Source organism: Heteronotia binoei, chromosome 2 (genome assembly GCF_032191835.1).
Source record: "Heteronotia binoei isolate CCM8104 ecotype False Entrance Well chromosome 2, APGP_CSIRO_Hbin_v1, whole genome shotgun sequence".
Lineage (NCBI taxonomy): Eukaryota > Metazoa > Chordata > Lepidosauria > Squamata > Gekkonidae > Heteronotia > Heteronotia binoei.
Window position 1 is genome coordinate 114,372,324 of NC_083224.1, and position 21,201 is coordinate 114,393,524.

The window sequence follows — 21,201 nt, forward strand, 5'->3', positions numbered from 1 at the left end:
GACCCTTCTACATAGACCTGAAGCTAAAGGAGACGTGAGAATGGGATGCTCTTTGCTATTTCTATAATGGCTTTGCTTTTGCTGAATGTAATAGGCTAAGGGATGTGAATATAGGAAAGATTGTAACTATGTAACTAAGAAGCCATTCAACCATGGGTCATGTAAAACCTCACACCCATGAGTCCATGTCCATGTAATCATGTATTTCTGTCAAAGATGCTGCAGTAACTAAGATTTAAAATAAACTTTCAATATATTTTAGAACCTGAAGTCTGGTGTTTTTCTCCCTGTGTAAGGAAACGACCCCTCTTTCCCCAATATTATAGTCACAAGCATGGTTGCCAGGGCACCTGGAGAAGTGAGCTTGCACCCGGCTGGCCAGAGAGGGCGAGTAAAGCCATCCAGGAACCAAATGGGACTCATGTGTACAAGCAGCATAATTGTGCAGGCATTCTAAACAGGCACAGAGTGCTTGCCAACATGCACGAACGTTTCCCCCGTCACTGAGCGGGCCCGCCATGGTGAGGAAGAAGCTGCACCGCCACGGAGCTGTCCAGGCGACCGGTGTTGAAGCGCTAAGAATGGAAACCACTGTGTTTCGCTAACACCACTTGTAGCCATCTTCCTGCCAGGCTGGACTTCATTCCTTCTTAGTGGGAATCTCAGGTACGCACCCTGAGTCATTCCTAGCCCGCAAGCAACCTATCCATTTTATGAATAGATTAACAGTTCAACTGTTGATCCTAATTGCTCAGCAATATCCTGAACAATAACTCTTGCCCAGGAGATGATGAGAAAAGAGGAAGGATCTCTCCTGTAACGTCCAAGTCTTTTGTATACACCGGGGATACCTAGGTCAATATTTGATTCCCTATTGTCACCTTCCCAGATAATCCCATCTCATCCCAAGCACCCAGCCATTTCCATACTTATACCATCGGAGCCGCCTCAGGCCCTGTCGCAACCTGGAAGTTTCCAGGATGCCCAGGACGAAGGTGAAGTTCATTGGTCAAAGCAAACACCCAATCAGGTGTCACCAAAGACTCACCATTGGTTCAGCCGATGTCCAGCCTTCGTGGCCATCAGCAGAACCTCCCATCTCCCCTCCCAGTCACCTCCCATCCCCTCGGGACTCAGGTGACTCTTTATAACCTGTGGACTAGCTACCCATAGGTGTGCTTCTATTCAGCAACCCATTTCCTGCTGTGTAGATCCATCCCCGATTCCTGATCAGTTTCGGGTCCTCCCCCATTCCCTCACTTGTCGCCATCGGAGTCTTCCTTGGAGTCTGCGAGAGGTAATATCGCCCTGTCTGTCTACCCATATATGTTTCCCTATCGATCTATCTATATTTCCTAGACCTGTGTGAATGTGTGATTGTTTTGTATTTTTATCTTGTGTGAAAGAACTATTATTCCAAATAAATTACAATTGATTTTATTAAATTAGAGTCCATTTTATTGAGCATTTACTATCTGGATGGTTGAGCCTGGTATACATTTGGTAAAAAGATTCCTATTAAGCCGGGTGTCCACCTAACTAATTCCCCAACCTCGTTTTGAGGGCATTTCGGCTTACACCTGAGAGGTGTTCTTCCCAGAGTATCTGAATAAAAATCCCCTTTTGTTATATAGGGTTAGAACTCTGCATACTTTATCTGTTAACAATGTTTTAATGTTTCTGATAGCCACATTGGGAACCTTAAACTGGGTACAAAGGTTGTATAAAAATGTTTTAAATAGGTAAATACAATTAAACCTTAGTAAGCAAGAAGAGGACATGAATGTTTTGAAATTCTCACATTGAACCTTGAAATTCATGGGAGGAGAGGGTAAACTGCAGTATTAATGTTTTGAAATTCTCACATTGAACATTGAAATTCATGGGAGGAGAGGGTAAACTGCAGTATTAATTGGATCAGTTATAATGAACTCTTTTTTCCTTTTCATTACAGCATGAGCCAGGGAATTGGAACTATTTCCTTGTAAAATTTTTTTGATGACATCAAAATGGCTACTGCTTCTTTGCGTCATGGAGTGACCATCACTGGAGCTATCCTGCTAGTGACAGGAACGCTGTGTTTCGCTTGGTGGAGTGATGGTGAAATGGGGGTCACATCAAGCAGTGACCCTAATGTCATCCCTCATGGAGAAGCTGAATCAGTGACAAGTTCTTCCTCTAATGCAGTTCTGAGGTCTATCAGCTTCTTCTGCTGTGGGATTGGTGGGCTCCTTCTCCTCTTTGGTGTCCTCTGGTCAGCAAATGCTGGAATTGTCTCTCGGCGCTACCAGTACCATTTTTCCAGAGACCTTCATTACTTCACCGTTGAACCTCTTGAAAAACAAACTTGCAGGTTAGCAAGATTTTTGCAACAGTACTTGATAGGGATAGGTTAGAGTCATGCATTTAGGTATTTAAGAATATTTGTCAAATGCTATAAAATATTGGTCAAATATTTCAACTGTTAGTTTATTAACAAAGAGAAAAAGAGAGCACTAGCCTTGGAATAGTAACAATAACCCTGCTTTAAATTACTGCTGTCATTCAGTGTGGCTCACAGGGGGAAGGGGTAGACCTTCTAGAGAAAGGTACTTGTCTGTAAGGAAATGTAGATGACAGAATTGGGATTCTGTCAGTCAGGCTCCAACAAAAGACGGAGCCATATTTGTTTGTAGTCAGGACTTTTTTTTGAGCAGGAACACACAGGAATGCAGTTCTGGCTGACTTGGTGTCAAGGGGGGGGGGTGTCTGTCTAATATGCAAATAAGTTCCTGCTAGGCTTTTTCTACAAAAAAGTCCTGTCTATAGCTATTAAGTTTTTTCCTGCCCTTCTTGTAAGGAACTCTGGGCAGCATACATGGTCCTCCCCTCCTTCATGTATCAAGATCTGTCTATCAAGCCATATATCAAGAACTTACTCAGTGACTTGTCGCATCATAAAATCTTTTAACTGCTAGAGTTTGATGCTGGTACTGAAGAATTAGAAACTTTTTCTCTATCTGGGATTGACATCAAAACATGATGAAAGCTCTCAAAAATACGTATCTTGTATAGAGGTGTGCACAAAAAAAGGGGGCTTTTTGAGTTTGGTATAACAAAAAAAAAATGGTATATACCAATATTCCTGAATCACAATATTGGTACTTTGTTGGGATTTGGGAAATAACTGGTATTACTGAATTTATTTGGCTCCATACCTTCTCTTCCTGAGTCACACCACAGCAACCCCCCACCTCACCAACTGAAGGGAACACATTTAAAGAGACTGTGGTTTTACCTGTGGTGCATCGCCCAGAGCCTGGCCTAGGCTGGATTGGGGGAGTTAAATAAATCTAAATAACAACAACATCTGATTTGGCTGAATAAATACCGATAAGGTATTTTGGGGGTGGCATTTATTCAGTTCAGTAAATGCTGAGCGTACACCCCGGTCATGTACTCAGGAATGTGCAATGGTTTGGGGTTTTTTTGTCCTACCAATAGAGTTTTAGTATGCATTGGTATGTGTTATACCTGAACATATGCAAAGATACAACATCACTTTTCATTTGTTCCTTATCCAGAGACAAATATAGTATCTTCTATAACTAGCCCTGTGTCAAGGTGGAATGCAAGGGCCCATCCAAAAAAAAGTTATCTTGAAAAAGAGGAAGTGAGATGATCAAAGGTTATGTGACGATTTTCCCTCTTCACAAGCCATGTTTGCTCAACAAAGAATAATGTGAAAAGTAACAGCAATATATGAATGGTGTCTGTGCAATTCATAATGACCAATGGATATACAGTAACTTTCATGCTGGATACCCAACATTGTTCTAGAACATAAAAATACATATTTTATAGATACACCAAACTGCAATCCAAGTCAGTTGTGGGAACATGTCCTTGGAGCATTTTCACACATGACCCTTAAAACATTTTCGTATATCCTGCCTTTATAGTTCAAATATAACGCACTTGTAATACTAAGCAGAGTTACACTTTTCAAAGACCTTTGAATTCAGCATGCTCAGAAGGGTGTAACTTTGTGTAGCCTTGCACTGTTAAAGCTGCAGTACTGCAGTCCTAAGCTCAGAAGGGTGTAACTTTGTGTAGGCTTGCACTGTTAAAGCTGCAGTACTGCAGTCCTAAGCTCTACTCACGACCTGAGTTTGATCCCAGCGGAAGCTGGATTCAGGTAGCCAGCTCCAGGTTGACTCAGCCTTCCATCCTACCGAGGTTGATAAAATGAGTACCCAGCTTGCTGAGGGAAAAGTGTAGATGACTGGGGAAGGAAATGGCAAACCACCTGGTAGAAAGTCTGCCATGAAAACGTGAAAGCAACATCACCCCAGAGTTGGAAATGACCGGTGCTTGCACAGGGGGCTACCTTTACCTTTTTACATTACATTTAGAAATGGTTGTTTCCTGGTTTCTGCCATTCATATGTGTGCTCGAAGAAACTCCATTTTGAACTTCTGACATGATTATGTGTTTTTCTTCTTTTTTCAAGCATGGGATAATGTCTTCAAAATTCTAATACAGCTAGAGAGTCTTGTTGTGCATATCTTTGTAAAAATTCAAAACTAACCAAATGCCCTTTTAAAAATAATAAAAATAAGAATTGTTTTTTTTGCTCTTTGTTATGTTTCAGCACCTGGGAAGCCAGCGCTATTCCTACCTATGAAGAAGCCTTGAATTGCCAGCCTGCTGAAAATGTACCAAACTACATACAGTCTAACCACATGAAAGAGAACAGGCCACCTTTGTGTCGAGTGGCAGATGAGAATGACCTATGGCGTGGCAGTCGTAGGCGTAGCTCTTCTGATAGTGCTTTGTTCCGGAATGCTCTACCACATCTAGAGGCAGGATCATGGGACGATGCAAGCATTGTCTGTGATACTCCACCACCGAGCTATGAGAGTGTCAGCTCATGTGATGAATGATCTAGAAGGTTTGGTTCATCACTGATTGGGAATGTGTAGATTGCTCTTAAGTGCATTTCACTGCCACCAGTCTTTTTTCCTTAAATGAATTAATTGTGGCAAGTAGGCATGGAAAAATGTGAACTACTGCTTTATCTGTTGTAGGAGTTGCTGCCTAACAATCAGAGATCAATCCCAGCATTGCTTTCTTCAGTGTATGGCTTATGTATCTAAATGCCCTGGAGTTCAAATCCAAAGTGCATAGATAAATAAAATTTCAGCTATGTGGGACTTTTGTTTGTGTTTAAACAATTTATTGGTAACATATGGTTACAAAACTTAACTATTTCTTAATTTTTTTTTACATTGACCCATATGACATTTCCATCCCCCCTCCCTCCAATGTTGACTTCCCCGAGGTTATAAGTTCAAACCAATACTAAAGGCACTTCTAACTGCTCCAAGTTCAATGTATATATTCTTACAACTAAAAAATTGTCCAATGTTTCTTTACTTTCCAAGTTTTCTCCATATATCCTTTAAATTTTCTCCACTCCCTTTTGAATATCTCTAAATCATAGTCTCTTAGTGTTCTGGTTAATTTGTCCATTTCACACCACGATAAAACTTTCATGGTCCATTCCCATTTCTCTGGTATTTTTTCTTGCTTCCAAAGCTGCGCGTATAGAGTCCTGGCAGCTGATAACAGGTACCAAATTAGAGTCCTATCTTCTTTTGGAAATTTTTCTAATTGTAATCCAAGTAAAAACGTCTCTGCAATTTTCTTAAAATCATAGCCCAAAATTTTGGAGATTTCTTGTTGTATCATCTTCCAGAATTCTTTCGCTTTTTCACATGTCCACCACATATGGAAGAAAGAACCTTCATGTTTTTTACATTTCCAACATCTATCCGACATTTTCTTACTTATCTTAGCCAATTTTTTCGGAGTCATATACCACCTATACATCATCTTAAAACAGTTCTCTTTGATACTTTGACAAGTTGATATCTTCATTGAGTTCTTCCAAAGGTGCTCCCAAGCTTCCATTTGTATTTCTCTGTTCACATTGATTGCCCATTTGACCATTTGAGACTTTACTACTTCTTCTTCTGTAGACCATTTCAATAATAACTTATATACTTTTGATATCAATTTTTCATTGTCACCTAGCAGGACCCTTTCCAGTTCTGTTTGTTCTCGTCTAATTCCCTCTGATTTTATATCATTTTCCATCAAACTTTTAATTTGTTGCATTTGAAACCAATCATAATTGTTATTTAACTCTTCTGAGGTTTTTAATTCAATTTTGTCTCCTTGAATCTTAAGCAGTTGATTATATGACATTTCTCTTTTTTCTTCAGATTCAGCTGTTATTTTTATTACTTCTGCTGGCACTATCCATAGCGGTTTTCTCTCGTCGCCGTATTTCTTGTATTTTATCCAAGTACTTAGTAAAGTATTTCTGACATAATGGTGAGAGAAAAAACCGTCCATTTTATTCTTCCCATAGTACATGTACGCGTGCCAGCCGAATCTATTTCCGTGAGCTTCTAACCATAAAGGTTTTTTGTCTAACAGCATTATCCAATCTTTTATCCATGTCAAACAAACTGCATCGTGATACAATCTTAGATGGGGAAGTTGGAAACCTCCTCTCTCTTTGGCATCGGTTAAGATCTTCATCTTTATCCTTGGTTTCTTTCCGGCCCAAATGAAATCAGAAATTTTCCTTTGCCATTTGTTAAATTGTTTTGCATCTTTTACAATTGGGATAGTTTGAAACAAATACATTATCCTTGGCAAAATATTCATTTTGATTGCAGCTATCCTGCCCAGTAAAGACAAGTTGAGCTTATTCCATTTCATCAAATCTTTGTCCATCTTACACCACAGTTTTTCATAATTGTTTTTGAATAAATCAATGTTCTTCATTGTTATCTCTATTCCAAGGTACCTAACTTTGGTTGTGACTTCACAACCCATCACCTTTTGTAGTTCTTTTATTTTATTTGGTCGCATGTTTTTACAGAGGAATTTCGATTTCTCCTTATTTATGTATAATCCTGCTAGTTCTCCGTACTCTTTTATCTTAGCTAACAGCAATGGTGACACTTGAACCGGATTCTCCATTATGAACACTATATCATCTGCAAAAGCTTTGTATTTATAAGAGAATCTTCTGATTTTTAGACCTCCTATTTCTTCATCTTTTTGAATTTGTTGTAACAGAATTTCAAGAGTCATTATAAACAACAATGGTGATAGAGGGCATCCTTGCCTTGTTCCTTTACTCACTTTTAATTCTTTGGTAAGGTCTGCATTTATACACAGTTTTGCATGCTGATCTGTATATATTGCTCTTGTCATTTTTATAAATTGTTCCCCTAAATTAATTTTTTCCATTACCGCAAACATAAAGTCCCAATTTAAGTTGTCAAAGGCTTTCTCTGCGTCAACAAAAAATAAGGCCACTTCTTTTTCTGGGTGCTTCTCATAGTATTCCACGACATTAACAACAGCTCTTACATTGTCCCTTATTTGTCTTTTAGGAAGAAATCCCGCTTGGTCTTTGTTTATAAAGATGATCAAGTATTGTTTCAATCGCTGCTAAAATTCTTGTATAGATCTTATAGTCATTATTCAGCAATGAGATTGGTCTATAATTTTTTACATTTGTGCTATCTTTATCTTCCTTAGGAATCAAAGATATTACAGCTTCCCTCCAGGTCTTTGGGATTTTCCCTTCTTCTCTTATCGTATTTAACAACTTCAACAGTTTGGGTATTAATTCATCCTTAAGAGATTTGTAAAATTTTGATGTAAATCCATCTGGCCCTGGAGCTTTACCCTCTTGCATTGCTTTTATTGCTGCTTCTACTTCAAATTTCTCTATTGGATCATTTAACGTCTTTTTCATATATTCCGTCAAAGGTGCCACCTGAATATTTCGTAGATACTCTTCCACTTTTTCTTTACTTATGTTCACACCCTTGAATAAATTTGCATAGTATTTAAAGAATTCTCTTTTAATTCCTTCTTGATCCACTATTGTTTTCCCATTTGCCATGATTTTATTTATAGTCTTATTTTCTTTCTTTTTTTTTAATTGCCAGGCCAAATATTTACCAGGTTTGTTCGCACTTTCAAACGATTTCTGTTTCAAATTTTTTAAATTCCATTCTAATTCTTTATTCAGCAATAGTTTAACTTGGGATTGTAATATCGTAATTTCTTTTATTAATTTTTTCTTCCCTGGGACTTTTGTTGACAAAGCTATACAAGTCTGCAAGGGGAGAATATTGTAAATTTAAGTAACCAGACTCTGGGGGAAAGGCATGTGGAAAATGGAGAGTTCTAAAATGTTTATAGTTAATAAAATGTTTGTCAATTGAAAATTACACATATTTTATATGCATTGTGATGTATTGGCAAAATTTCTCGAAATTCTAGAAATTGCTGGGTAATGAGATTAAGAACATGAGAAGCCATGTTGGATCAGGCCAAGGACCCATCCAGTCCAACACTCTGTGTCACACAGTGGCCCACACACACACACACACACACACACACACTGTGGCTAATATCCACTGATGGACCTCTGCTCCATATTTTTATCCAATTTCCTCTTGAAGCTGGCTATGCTTGTAGCTGCCACCATCTCCTGTGGCAGTGAATTCCACATGTTAATCACCCTTTGGGTGAAGAAGTACTTCCTTTTATCCATTTTAACCTGACTGCTCAGCAATTTCATTGAATGCCCACGAGTTCTTGTATTGTGAGAAAGGGAGAAAAGTACTTCTCTCTCTGGTTTAAACAATTTTATTAGTAACATATGGCAATATATTAATAATTACTTTTTCTCTATCCCATATATTACTTTCTACCTACCTCTCCCCCCATTACTTGACCCCACCGGTGTACTCTATTCAACCCATCAATATAAAAGGTACCCCTAATTAATAAGAACCCCAATTTATCTTCCTCCTCCCACTTTTAGTTAATCATTATCAAAAATTGTCCAATGTCCCTTTATTTTCCATTCTTTTTCTACGTATCTTCTGAACTTCTTCCACTCCATCTTAAATACTTCTAAATCATAGTCTCTTAAAGTTCTTGTTAACTTGTCTAATTCACTCCATGTCATAACTTTAACAATCCAATCCCATTTCTCTGGTATTTTTTCTTGCTTCCACAACTGTGCATACAATGTCCTAGCAGCTGAGAGCAAGTACCAGATTAAAGTTCTATCTTCTTTTGGAAATTTTTCCATTTGTAATCCCAACAGAAAAGTCTCTGCAACTTTGTTGAATTCATATCCCAAGATCTTAGAGATCTCTTGCTGAATCATCTGCCAAAACATTTTAGTTCTTTCACAAGTCCACCACATATGGTAGAAAGAACCTTCATGTTTTTTACATTTCCCACATCTGTCTGGCATTTTGTTATTCATCTTTGCCAATTTTTTAGGAGTCATATACCATTTATACATCATCTTAAAACAGTATTCTTTAATACTTTGACATGTTGAAAGTTTCAGAGTTCTTCCACAAATATTCCCAAGTTTCCATCTGTATTTCTTTATTTACATTAATTGCCCATTTAATCATTTGAGATTTCACTACTTCATCTTCTGTAGACCATTGTAAAAGTAATTTGTATACTTTTGAAATTAGTTTATCATTGTCTCCAAGCAGAACTTTTTCCATTTCTGTTTGCTCTTTCCTTATTCCTTCAGTTTTAATATCATTCTCCACCAAGCTCTTTATTTGTTGCATTTGAAACCAATCATATTTATTATTCAACTCTTCAGCAGTTTTCAGTTCTATTTTGCCACTTTGTATTTTTAATAATTGACTATATAACAACCACTTTTCTTCACCTATCTCGGCTGTTATTTTTATTATTTCAGCTGGTACTATCCATAACGGTCTTCTCTCATCTCCATACTTCTTATATTTCATCCACATATTTAGCAAATTATTTCTTATATAATGGTGAGAGAAAAAACCGTCCATCTTCTTTTTTCCATAATACAAATACACGTGCCAGCCAAATTTATTTCCATGACCTTCCAGCACTAAGAGCTTTCTGTTTAACAGCGTTATCCATTCTTTTATCCACACCAAACAAACTGCTTCCTGATATAATTTTAAATTCGGTAATTGAAATTCACCTCTCTCTTTTGCATCTGTCAAAATTTTCATTTTGATTCTTGGTTTCTTCCCAGCCCACACAAATTCTGAAAATTTTCTTCTCCATTTATCAAATTGTTTACTATCCTTCACAATAGGAATAGTTTGAAATAAATACATTATTCTTGGTAGAATATTCATTTTAATTGCAGCTATTCTACCCAACAATGACAAATTAAGCTTGTTCCATTTTAGCATGTCTTCATCCATTTTATGCCATAACTTCTCATAATTATTTTTAAACAAATCAATATTCTTCATTGTTATCTCCACTCCCAGATATTTTAGCTTGGAAGTGACTTCACAACCCGTTAGTCTCTGAAGTTCTTGTTGCTTGTTTATTTGCATATTTTTACACAGAATTTTTATTTTTCTCTATTAATACAAAGTCCTGCCAGCTCCCCATATTCTTGTATTTTAGCTAACAGCAAAGGAGTAACTTGTATGGGGTTTTCATTTATAAACATTATATCATCAGCAAAAGCTCTGTATTTGTAAGTAAATCCTTTTATTCTTAATCCTTCTATATCTTTTTCTTCTTGGATCTGAATCAAGAATATTTCAAGAGTCGTTATAAACAACAATGGTGAAAGTGGACAACCTTGTCTGGTACCTTTATTAATCTTCATATCTTCTGTAAGACCTGCATTTATACATAACTTTGCACTTTGTTCAGAATATATTGCTTTTATCATTCTTATAAAGCTTTCTCCCAGCTCCATTTTTTCTATTACTGCAAACATAAAGTCCCAGTTTAAATTGTCAAATGCTTTCTCTGCATCTGCAAAGAATAATGCGACTTCTTTTTCTGGATGTCTTTCATAATATTCTACAATATTTACAACAGTTCTAATATTGTCTCTTATTTGCCTTTTGGGAAAAACCCCCGCTTGATCTTCCTTTATAAAATTTATCAAATACTGTTTAAGCCGTTCTGCCAAGATTCTGGTATATATTTTGTAGTCATTATTTAATAGCGAAATTGGTCTATAATTTTTTACATTTGTGACATCTCTATCTTCCTTAGGTATCAACAAAATAACAGCTTCCTTCCATGTGTTTGGTATTTTCCCTTTTATTCTTATCGTGTTCATCAACTTCTGCAATTTTGGTATTAACTCATCTTTAAAAGTTTTAAAATATATAGCTGTATATCCATCTGGCCCAGGTGCTTTTCCATTTTTCATTGAGTTGATTGCTGCTTCAATTTCTATTTTTTCAGTTGGATCATTCAAAACTTTTCGCATATTTTCAGTTAAGGGCTCTATTTTTATCTTTTGTAGATATTCATCCATTTTCTCTTTCTTTATTTTAACACCTTTAAATAATTTGGCATAATACTTAAAAAATTCTCTTTTTATTGCCTCTTGGGTAACCACTCCTCTTCCATCTAACACAATTTTATTAATAATTTTATTTTCTCTCTTCTTTTTCAGTTGCTAAGACAAATACTTTCCCGGTTTATTTGCTCCCTCAAAGGTTTTCTGCGTCAATCTTTTCAAACTTCATTCCACTTCTTTATTTAACAAATGTCTCATTTGAGTTTGTAATATTGTAATTTCCCTTATAATTTTCTTTTTCCCTGGCCTTTTTCTCAGCTCCCCTTTTTTTTTCTTTATTTCATTTTGAATATCCAACAACTGTTTCTCTTTTACTCTCTTGTCATTATTCAAAGTAATCAACATTCATTACTGCTTTATAAGCATCCCAGATCGTCTGAAAGTCTATATCCTCTTTATCATTCATTTGGAAAAAAGCTTTAGTTTCATTTTCTAGGTATGTCACTGTTTCTTTATTCTGTAGCAAATCTTCATTCAATCTCCATCTTCTCAACTTTTTGGACAATTTTCTAATCCACATTATTGGGTTATGATCAGCCCCAATTTTAGGTAAGATCTCTATTTTCTTTGTTATAAGACCTAAATCTTTAGTTCCCCACAACATGTCAATTCTAGAAAAAGTTTTATGTCTTCCTGAAAAAAAAGTATAGTCCTGAACTTCAGGGTAAAATTTCCTCCATATATCTTCTAGATTTTCTTGTTTAACCAATTCAAAAAAAGACTTTGGCAATTTTCCTTCTTTACTGTTATTTTTTTCCCTCCAGACCTGTCTAATGAGTCCTTAACTGTTCCATTAAAATCTCCCATTATCAAAACTTGGTCATAGGTCAGTTCTTCAAGGTGTTGTATAATGTCTTTTTAAAAAGCATCCTTTGCACCATTAGGCGCATACAGTCCCAATAACAACGTTTTCTTTCCATTTAATATTGTTTCTACTACTACAAATCTCCCATCTTTATCTTTAAACAGTAATTTTGGCTCCAATTCTTGTTTAATATAAAAAATCACTCCCCTTTTCTTCTGTTCAGCCAATGAAAAAAATTCTAGTCCCAATTGTTTATTCCATAAAAATTTATAATCCTTTTGTTTAATATGCACTTTTTGTAAACAAATTATATTACAGTTTTGTTTCTTAATCCAATGAAATGTTGCCCTTCTTTTTTGTGGTGAATTTATTTATTTATTTATTTATTTATTTATTCGGGATTTATATCCCGCCCTTCCCACGAATGGCTCAGGGAGGCTTCCAACAGTTAATCAAACATAAAATTTAAACAATTTCAAGTATAAAACAATTAAATATTTAAACAGTTAAAACCTTAAAAACAGAGTAATTCAGTTTCCTGTAAACAGATGGCTGGCCAGTTACATCAAGTTGTTATCCTAGCTAAATATAGGCTAGGTATAGGCTAGCCGGAAGAGGGTCGTCTTACAGTCCATTTAGTCCATTTACATTCCAAGACAGTAATTTGTAATCCATCATGATGCAAATTCTTTATTTTCTTCATAAAATCTATGCATTTCCTGTGCATTTGTAATTGTGATTCTTTTCCCCTGAAGTTCGAAGCTCAGACCTTAAGGTATTATCCTTCTAAATCTTATTCCATTATCTCTTAATTTTTCTGTCAATTTTTTATATGTTCTTCTATTATTTATCACTTGCCTTGGCAGCTCCTTCATGATTCTTACTCTGCTGCCTCCCACTATCAATGTCTTTTCAAAGTTTTTACTCATGATCCTTCCCACCATTTCCTTTGTCATAAATCTTATAACAACATCTCTTGGTAAGTTATTTTTCTTGGCATAAAGTGAGTTCACTCTATACATATAATCATACATATTTTTAGTCTCTTCAGGATCTTCCTCCAAAAATTCCGGAATTATTTTTATTATATATTCTTTTAGATCACCATCTTCCTTTTCATGTACTCCTCTCAGACGTATCTGAGTCTCTGTCAATTTGCAGTCATGGATTGTCACTTTTTCTTGCATTTTCAACAAGGTAAAATCATATACTTTCATTCTGCCTTCTACCTCCTGCACTTTCTCAGATGTTTCCTCTGTTTCCTTTCTGAGATCTTCCATATATTTTTTAATCTCTTCAATAATTTCTTTTTTTTATTCAGTTATCATTTCTCTCATAACTTTCATCATTCTGGCCTCCGTTGCTTCTAATTGGTCCTGCATTTTTTCTAATGAAGTAGCTCTTGTACGGGGTTACTTGTGTTCTGACATTTAAAAAACAGCAAAAATTTGGACCTCACCAATTTCAAATTCAACTATCAGATTCAAGAGAGTAGGACTTGCCTTTTATAACAAGTCTAATTTCACCATCCTCCAAGCTCCCAAAGTAAAGATATTTATTTTTAAAGTTTTTAAATGTTTCAAAATGGCGGTACTGACTTTTTGCTGCTCCTTACAATTTTTTTCCCTTTTAAAAACTTCTAAAGTCCACACAAATAATATATCCAATAGTACTTATCTTCTTGTCCTCTTCTCAATTAATTCCAACAATTTTTAATGTACCGAACACTTTAAAAACGTTATTTTAATTTTGACCTCCAAGCAATGGCCGCTGCTATTTCTCAATGGTATTATATTTCTAGAGTAGGTTTTCCATCTGCTACTTCCTGCTTTACTTGCCACGAAGTCTCATTCACACTGGTAAGGAGATCTCACGATACTTGACATACTTCCTCTATTGCTTGAATATGCTGCAGGTCTGTGACGATAGTGCTCTTTTTTCAAAACCTCAAGTAGACCAAACAATAAATTCCTTTCCACTTTTTAGCACTGTCCTTTATATTTACAGAGTCCAAATTTCATCTCTTCCTCCCTTCTTCTTCCTTCTAGATTTTCATTTCCCACCTTTTAAATTTACTCCATTAAACTGTAAATAGTCCTGGAGTGAAAGATAGTAATCTGTACCTTCTCTTCCAATTATCCAAGTTCCCACCAGTCTTGTGTAACTGTAGATGTTTAGCAATGTCCAAGAAGGTTAGGATTCTGTCGAGCTTATGTCAAATAAATGACTCTGAAAACTTCTGCAGATGATGAAAATGAAACTCTTCCCGGAGACCCCTCAAAGGATCCCCCCCGGGACTCCCTTTTAGCCAAGGTAAATCTCCTCAAAGTTTCCTGTGCATATCTTGGACTAATCTCTGACTGAGAAAAGTAGGCAGAAGGCATTAATTTGCCTTCCACTACCCCGAACAGAAGTTCCAGCCTGCTCCTTTGATGAGAAGCAGCTCAGCTCGACATTTTCCTCCCCCGGAAGTCAAAAGTACTTCTCTCTCTACCCTCTCCATCCCATGCATAATATTGTAAACCTCTATCATGTCACCCCGCAGTCGACGTTTCTCCAAGCTAAAGAGCCCCAAGCGTTTTAACCTTTCTTCATAGGGAAAGTGTTCCAAACCTTTAATCATTCTAGTTGCCCCTTTCTGCACTTTTTCCAATGCTATAATGTCCTTTTTGCGGTGCAGTGACCAGAATTGTACACAGTATTCCAAATGAGACCGCACCATCGATTTATACAGGGGCATTATGATACTGGCTGATTTGTTTTCAATTTCGTTCCTAATAATTCCCAGCATGGTGTTTCATAGTTATGTCAGGTATAACATTGACCTTGTTTTCAGTCTATTTTCCAATGCAAAGTATATCACTAAGCTGCTAGAGAAATGCGACTGAATCTATAGATTATAATAGCTAATTATATTTTTAATCCACTACTGAAAGTTCAAGTTTTGTGTGAAGCTGGTCTTTTTCTATTTCTCTGAACAGTGCTATTACTCTGAACTGCTTTCCAGGCCCTTTCCCATGCAAGTTCCTCTGGCCTTTGTCCTGAAGTTATTATCCAATAAGGAAGTTCTATATTATCTCCAGCACAAAGTTTCCTCCAGCTAAGAGATGAAATTTGTTAGAACGTTAGGTCAGGGCCATCTGAGTTGTGACCATATAGAATCAGCTGCCTTCTGAGACCGACTGTGTATGCCGTGTGCAGACAATAGAAACACTTTGTTTAAATTCATTTTTAATACATAGCTGATGTGATCAGGGCTGGTGCATGGGAGTTGGCCAGGTAGGTGGCTGCCTATGGCGCCACCTGGTGTACAGTGGCACCATTGGGCACCTTCTCCCCGCTGCTCTCAGCTTCCCAGGTCCCTGGGAAGCCGAGAGTTGTGGGGCAGTACATTGGCGTGTGCTCTCCTCCAAGTCTGCCTCCCCTTGTAAAGGAAGGCAAGTTCAGAGGAGAACATTCCCCGCTCCACCACTCTCAACTTTGAAGCCAAGAGCGATGGAGCAATGCAGCAGTGTGTGTGCATAGCCTGCCGCCCCACCCTGCTCTCAGCTTCCTGGGTCTGCCCAGACCTGGGAAGCCAAGAGCGGGGCAGTGCATTAGCGTGTACTCTCCTCTGAGCCAGCCTTGTCTTGGAAAGGAAGGTGGGCTTGGAGGAGAGCATGTCTTGCCTTGGAAGGGAAGGTGGGCTCGGAGAAGAGCACACCCTGCCCCACTGCTCTTGGCTTTGAAGCTGAGAGCAGTGGGGTGACGCAGCGGTGTGTGTGCTTGGTGGGCTCCAAGGAGCTCACAGGCCACTGCCCTGCCCTGCTTTTGGCTTTCCAGGTCTGCGCAGACCTGGGAAGCCAAGAGTGGGGCAGTGGGTGTCATGCCCTGCCTTCACTTTCCTGGATTTGCCCAGGGCAGGGGCGGGGCCTAGGGCACCAAGAACTCTGGCACCAACCCTGGATGTGATTCTCATTTATTGTCATGAGAACATTATAGGGCAAAATTATTCACAAGCAGGGCTGGCCCTAAGACGCATGGTGCCCAGGCAGTCTTGCTGCCCGCTGCGCCCCTCTGCCCGCACCGTGGCGCCTCCCCTTTCCTCCCAATTTTAATGCCTGGGTGAAGCGCAATTACAACTGATTTACAGATTTTAGAGATCAGCTCCCCTGGAGAAAATAGCTGCTTTGGAGGGTGAACTTCATGGCAACGCACCCTGTGGATGTCCCTCTCCTCCCCAAATTACACCCTACTGAAACTCCACCCCCCCAATCTCCAGATGTTTCCCAACCTGGAGCTGGCAACCCTACTGATAGCCATCCTTTAATTATTGTGTTCTTCAGGTTGGGCTCTGGGCCCCAGACCCTCTTGTGTTTCCTCGATTCAAGTGTGAGACTCCAGTTAGCCCAGGTTCACTGCAGTCAAGTTAGAGGCCATAACCTGGTGAATTTGTGTCTGCCCAGTAACTTGAAGTAGAGGCAGGGCTGGTGCTAAGGGTTCTGCCGCTAGAGGCAGACCCCTGCGCCGCACCCCCCACCCTCCCAGCTTCCTCATTTTTAATTTTTTTGCTCACATGTAGCAAGAAAACGCCCAACCCTACTCCAACTCCCCACACCGTGTGGCACAGGGAGGCAAAGTGGGGCCGGATCTGGCCCTGTTTGCACACCAGGCTCCTTTGGGGAGCGCAGCGTTCAAACTCCCAACCCTGCTCCACCTCCCCGCGCCGTGGGGAGACGAAGCGGGGCTGGATCTGGCCTCGTTTGCATGCCAGCCTCCTCTCGGAGAACCCAGCAAGCCGACCCTGCAAGCCTGACCCTGCTCTACCTCCCCACTGTGCAGGGAGGCGAAGCGGGGCCGGATCTGGCCCTGTTTGCATGCTGGGCTCCTCTCAGGGAACCCGGTGAGCAAATGCCCGACCCTGCTCCACCTCCCCGCGGTGTGGAGAGGTGAAGCAGGGCTGGATTTGGCCTTGTTTGCATGCCGGGATCTGGTCCCGTTTGCACGCCGGGCTCCTCTGGGGAGCCCAGTGTTAAAACGCCCCACTTTGCCTCTCTGTGGTGTGAAGAGGTGAAGCGGGGTCATATCTAGCCCCGTTTGCATGCCAGGCTCCTCTCGGAGAACCTGGTGAGCAAACATCCAACCCTGCTCCGTGGGGTGGTGAAGCGGGGCTGGATTTGGCCCTGTTTGCATGTCGGGCTCCTCTCGGGGAGCCTGGTGTACAAACAATGGACTGCTCTGCCTCCCCGCAGCGCAGGGAAGCCGAGTGGGCCTGCTGGCGTGTGGGGAGGGGTGCTTAGAGGCACCCCATAGGCCAGGCAGTGCCCTAGATAGCTGCCTACATGGCCTACTCCGACATGCCGGCCCTGGTAAGAGTTCCTAAACGTGAGGTCAGTATTACCTAGTGAATCACAATATCTTGCATAGCTTTTGTGGGGAATTGGCAGGAAAGAAGATGAGGGTAGCAAGAACTAAGGGAAGCAGTAATCTTCATATCCAGATGTTGCTAATGAGTTTTTGAGAACAGAAAATACTGAAAGTTAAGAACTTTGGGGAGCTACAGGAAAATTATCTGACTAGGGCTGCCATTTTGTGTTTGCCCCAAAGTGAATTTCTAAGTTATCTGTTGAGCAATCATTAGGAATACTTTATTTTATTAGTCTAGACTTTGTACGGGGGATTTATGATCAGTGGGGATTGCTGTACTGTTTCTGCGTAAAGAACTGGTCGCTCTGAAGTTCTGCTGAGTTGATGCCTTGACATTAGGGCTTTTTTTTGTAGCAGGAACTCCTTTGCATATTAGGCCACACACCCCTGATGTAGCCAGTCCTCCTGGAGCTTACAGTAGGCCCTGTACTAAGAGCCTTGGAAGCTCTTGGAGGATTGGCTACATCAGGGTGGTGTGGCCTAATATGCAAAGGAGTTCCTGCTACAAAAAAAAGCCCTGCTTGACATTAACTGGTTCTGGGAAACCAAATGTTTATATTTAGTTTGCTTAGAATCAGAGATCTGAAAGAAACGTGCAGGCCTTGTATGCAGCTTCTTAAACCAAGGCAGAATCCGATAGACCCCTTGGACATTCTTGACAGGCAGATTGTCCTGTTGCATTTGGATTATAGCATGCTGCAAACAGAAAAGGAGCAAGGTACACCATACATGATGTAATTAGGATTTGGAATTACTAGCTTGGAAAAAATAGTAATGTACAATGCACCCAACTTCTAAGGAAAACATATAATTTCATGCTGTTTGGTATCTCCTTCCCCCCAATTGTATGCCGTGTATTGAATAGTTGCACTTCAATCAGGACAATAATATGTTGCTATTATAAGTAGTTGCCCATATATATTGCAAGAAGGACAGAATTTCCCGGTTCCCACACACAATAGCAGCTGGAGATGGACATCCTGTAAAACTGTCATGTCATATACCATTTCAAAAGCAGTAACACTGTGGGGAAACAAGAGCTTCAATATAAGCAAAATATATAACTGAAAAGCAAGAGACTGTTGTTGGAGAGAGAATTAAGCTAGGTGGTTCTTTTAAAAAAATTCTGCTCAAGTGGTTGTCATGGACTTACACCAGGTCACACCAACCACCAATCTTTTGGATGCTGGATGTTGATGTCTGAGTCAACAGAAGAGAGTGTTCTCCATAGATAAGAACAAAAGCTTGATGTTTTGTGTGTAATGCTGTATAATGCGCACAAAATGTACAGGTGCAAATTAAATAGTTGTTGAAACTACCACAAAGTGTTAGGAATTCCTGTTGCCCAGAAGAGAACTGACGCTGAGTGAAAACCAAGAGTGGGATAAAAATATAGTGGTTAGATACTTACCTTTTGTAAAAACCTAAGCAATAAGTATGAATAACTTATTTTTTCAAGGTTTCTTTTGTTGGTTATTTATGGGGGAGTTAATCATATGTCTATTCTGAGGTAATAAAGTCCTATAGCCGTGACTTTACTGTTTCATTTTTACATGGGAATGTATTTTTCTGATTGAGCACATATGAAAACCTCCAGCTATCATGTACAAGGAAGCCCTTCAGAACAAACATTTTCTTTGACAACATGGTAAATTTGAAGATTTTCACATGGGAACAATTTCATGTAAATGGAGCTCTGTGTATTATTATTGTATATTATTGGAACTGTCTGGGGCAGTGATGCTCTGTATTCTTGGTGCTTGGGTGGGGGGCAAAGTGGAAGGGCTCTAGACCCACTTGTGAACCTTCTGATGGCACTTGGGGGTTTTTTTCTGGCCACTGTGTGACACAGAGTGTTGGACAGGATGGGCCATTGGCCTGATTCAACATAGCTTCTCTTATGTTCTTATGTGTAAAAAGGAGATGGTTAAAGTCACCCAAGATGAGGACTTCAATTTTGGAATGGATAATTTGGCCAAAATCTCGTCTTTAAAACAAATAATTGCTAAGAATAGAGTCTTTCTGAGCATTTGTTATTTCCAGGCCTTGAATTCAGCAGGAGCTCACAGGAGCAAAGTCCTGAACCTTTTTGACGGCCCTCCTTCTCCCCCCACCTACCTTGCCATTGAATAGTAGGTGCAGCTGCATAACAATCCCTGGATTAGGAGAGCGGGCACCTAGCCAGCCCCCAGGAGCTTTGCCATGCCCCCAGCAGCCCTCATTAACCCCTGGAGAAGCCTGCACCACCTTTCCTCCACTTATGTGATTTTGAGCGGCAGGTGGCTTGCTGGCCTTTTGACTGTGGGGGGGGGGGAGGGTGGCCCAGGAAAGCCCCAGGTGAGTGAGGCCTGCTTGGGCTGGCTGGATCTCTAGCCAGCCCAAGCAGGCCTCGCTCACCTGGGGCTCTCCTTCCTTGTGTTGGGTTGCTTTTCGCTGGTGAGGGGGATATGGTGGCATATGCTAATGAGCTCTACCACCTATTTTTCTACAAACAACCCCTGGTTATTCCTCTTCAATTTACTATATCTGTAAATTATGGCACTTTTTTATTTTCCAAATTATTCATAAGCAATGAATACTTGATCCATATCGGATGCTTTTTCTGTTCTGTGTACAGATATCTGTTTCATATTAATCATTAATTTCCTTATTTTATCAAATGTTTCATTACTTTTAATTTGTGCATAAATTGCTGTTTTTTTCTATTTCTCTACACACGTTATTTTTCTACCCAAGCATAGATTCATCAGGTAAATCTGTATCTCTGTTGGAAATAGAATTAACTGTTCACTGTTTTCCAACAGTAGGAGTTCTAGAAATAATTCAGTAGGAGTTCTAGAAATACTGGGGAGGAGAACTCTTAATGACATGACAGTACCATGCATGTGTAGGCTGCATCTTTGCTCACAGTTCATTGTGAACACTGGCTGTAGTCTAGTTGAAGGCTTAGGGAAAATACAACAATAGCCCATTTTGAAGAATTGGTCTGGCCTCTGTTGTGTGATCAGATGGAAAGAAAGGATTGGTGAGGCTGTGGGTTTCTTTCCTGTGAGAGGGTGTGAGAAGAAGACTTGGAATGTAGTTGAAGATAAGCATCACTCCTGAAATTAACCCAGCCTTGTTGATGAGGACATAAAGCTAGTGTGCCTAATGGAATATGGATAGTTAAGAAGGCATTTTATTTGCTTTCTTTGGTGGAACACTATAAACATACCAAGAGAACATGAGATGGAAACATGAAGAGTGTGCTGTGAGAATAAGGCTGCTGCCTTTTTTTCTGATGGTGTTTCTGTATTTCCTAACAAATCACAGAAATTTAATATGTGAAACATTTCATCTTTGATTTTCATGGTGGGAAAATCTTCATAGGTTGAATAGTACTATAAACAGCCATTAAACACACAAATCCTGTCAGGAAAAAAATGGCAAACAGGAACATGAACCAGTGTCTGTGCCAAACCCATAGAGCCGAGGCTGAGCAGATGTGGCAAGTGCACCACAACAGCCATAACTGCCATGCCTGAGCACTGACCAAGGACCACAATCTGGA

General features: G+C 39.4%; 1 protein-coding gene across 1 annotated transcript; it reads left to right on the plus strand.

Annotated features, from left to right (window-relative positions):
- The first annotated feature begins 2,005 nt into the window (after positions 1-2,005).
- TMEM61 (transmembrane protein 61) lies at positions 2,006-5,035 on the plus strand. Its single transcript, XM_060233326.1, has 2 exons — positions 2,006-2,353; positions 4,634-5,035. The coding sequence occupies exons 1-2, from the start codon at positions 2,010-2,012 to the stop codon at positions 4,923-4,925; spliced, it is 636 nt and encodes a 211-aa protein (XP_060089309.1). The 5' UTR covers positions 2,006-2,009; the 3' UTR covers positions 4,926-5,035.
- The last annotated feature ends 16,166 nt before the right edge of the window (positions 5,036-21,201 follow it).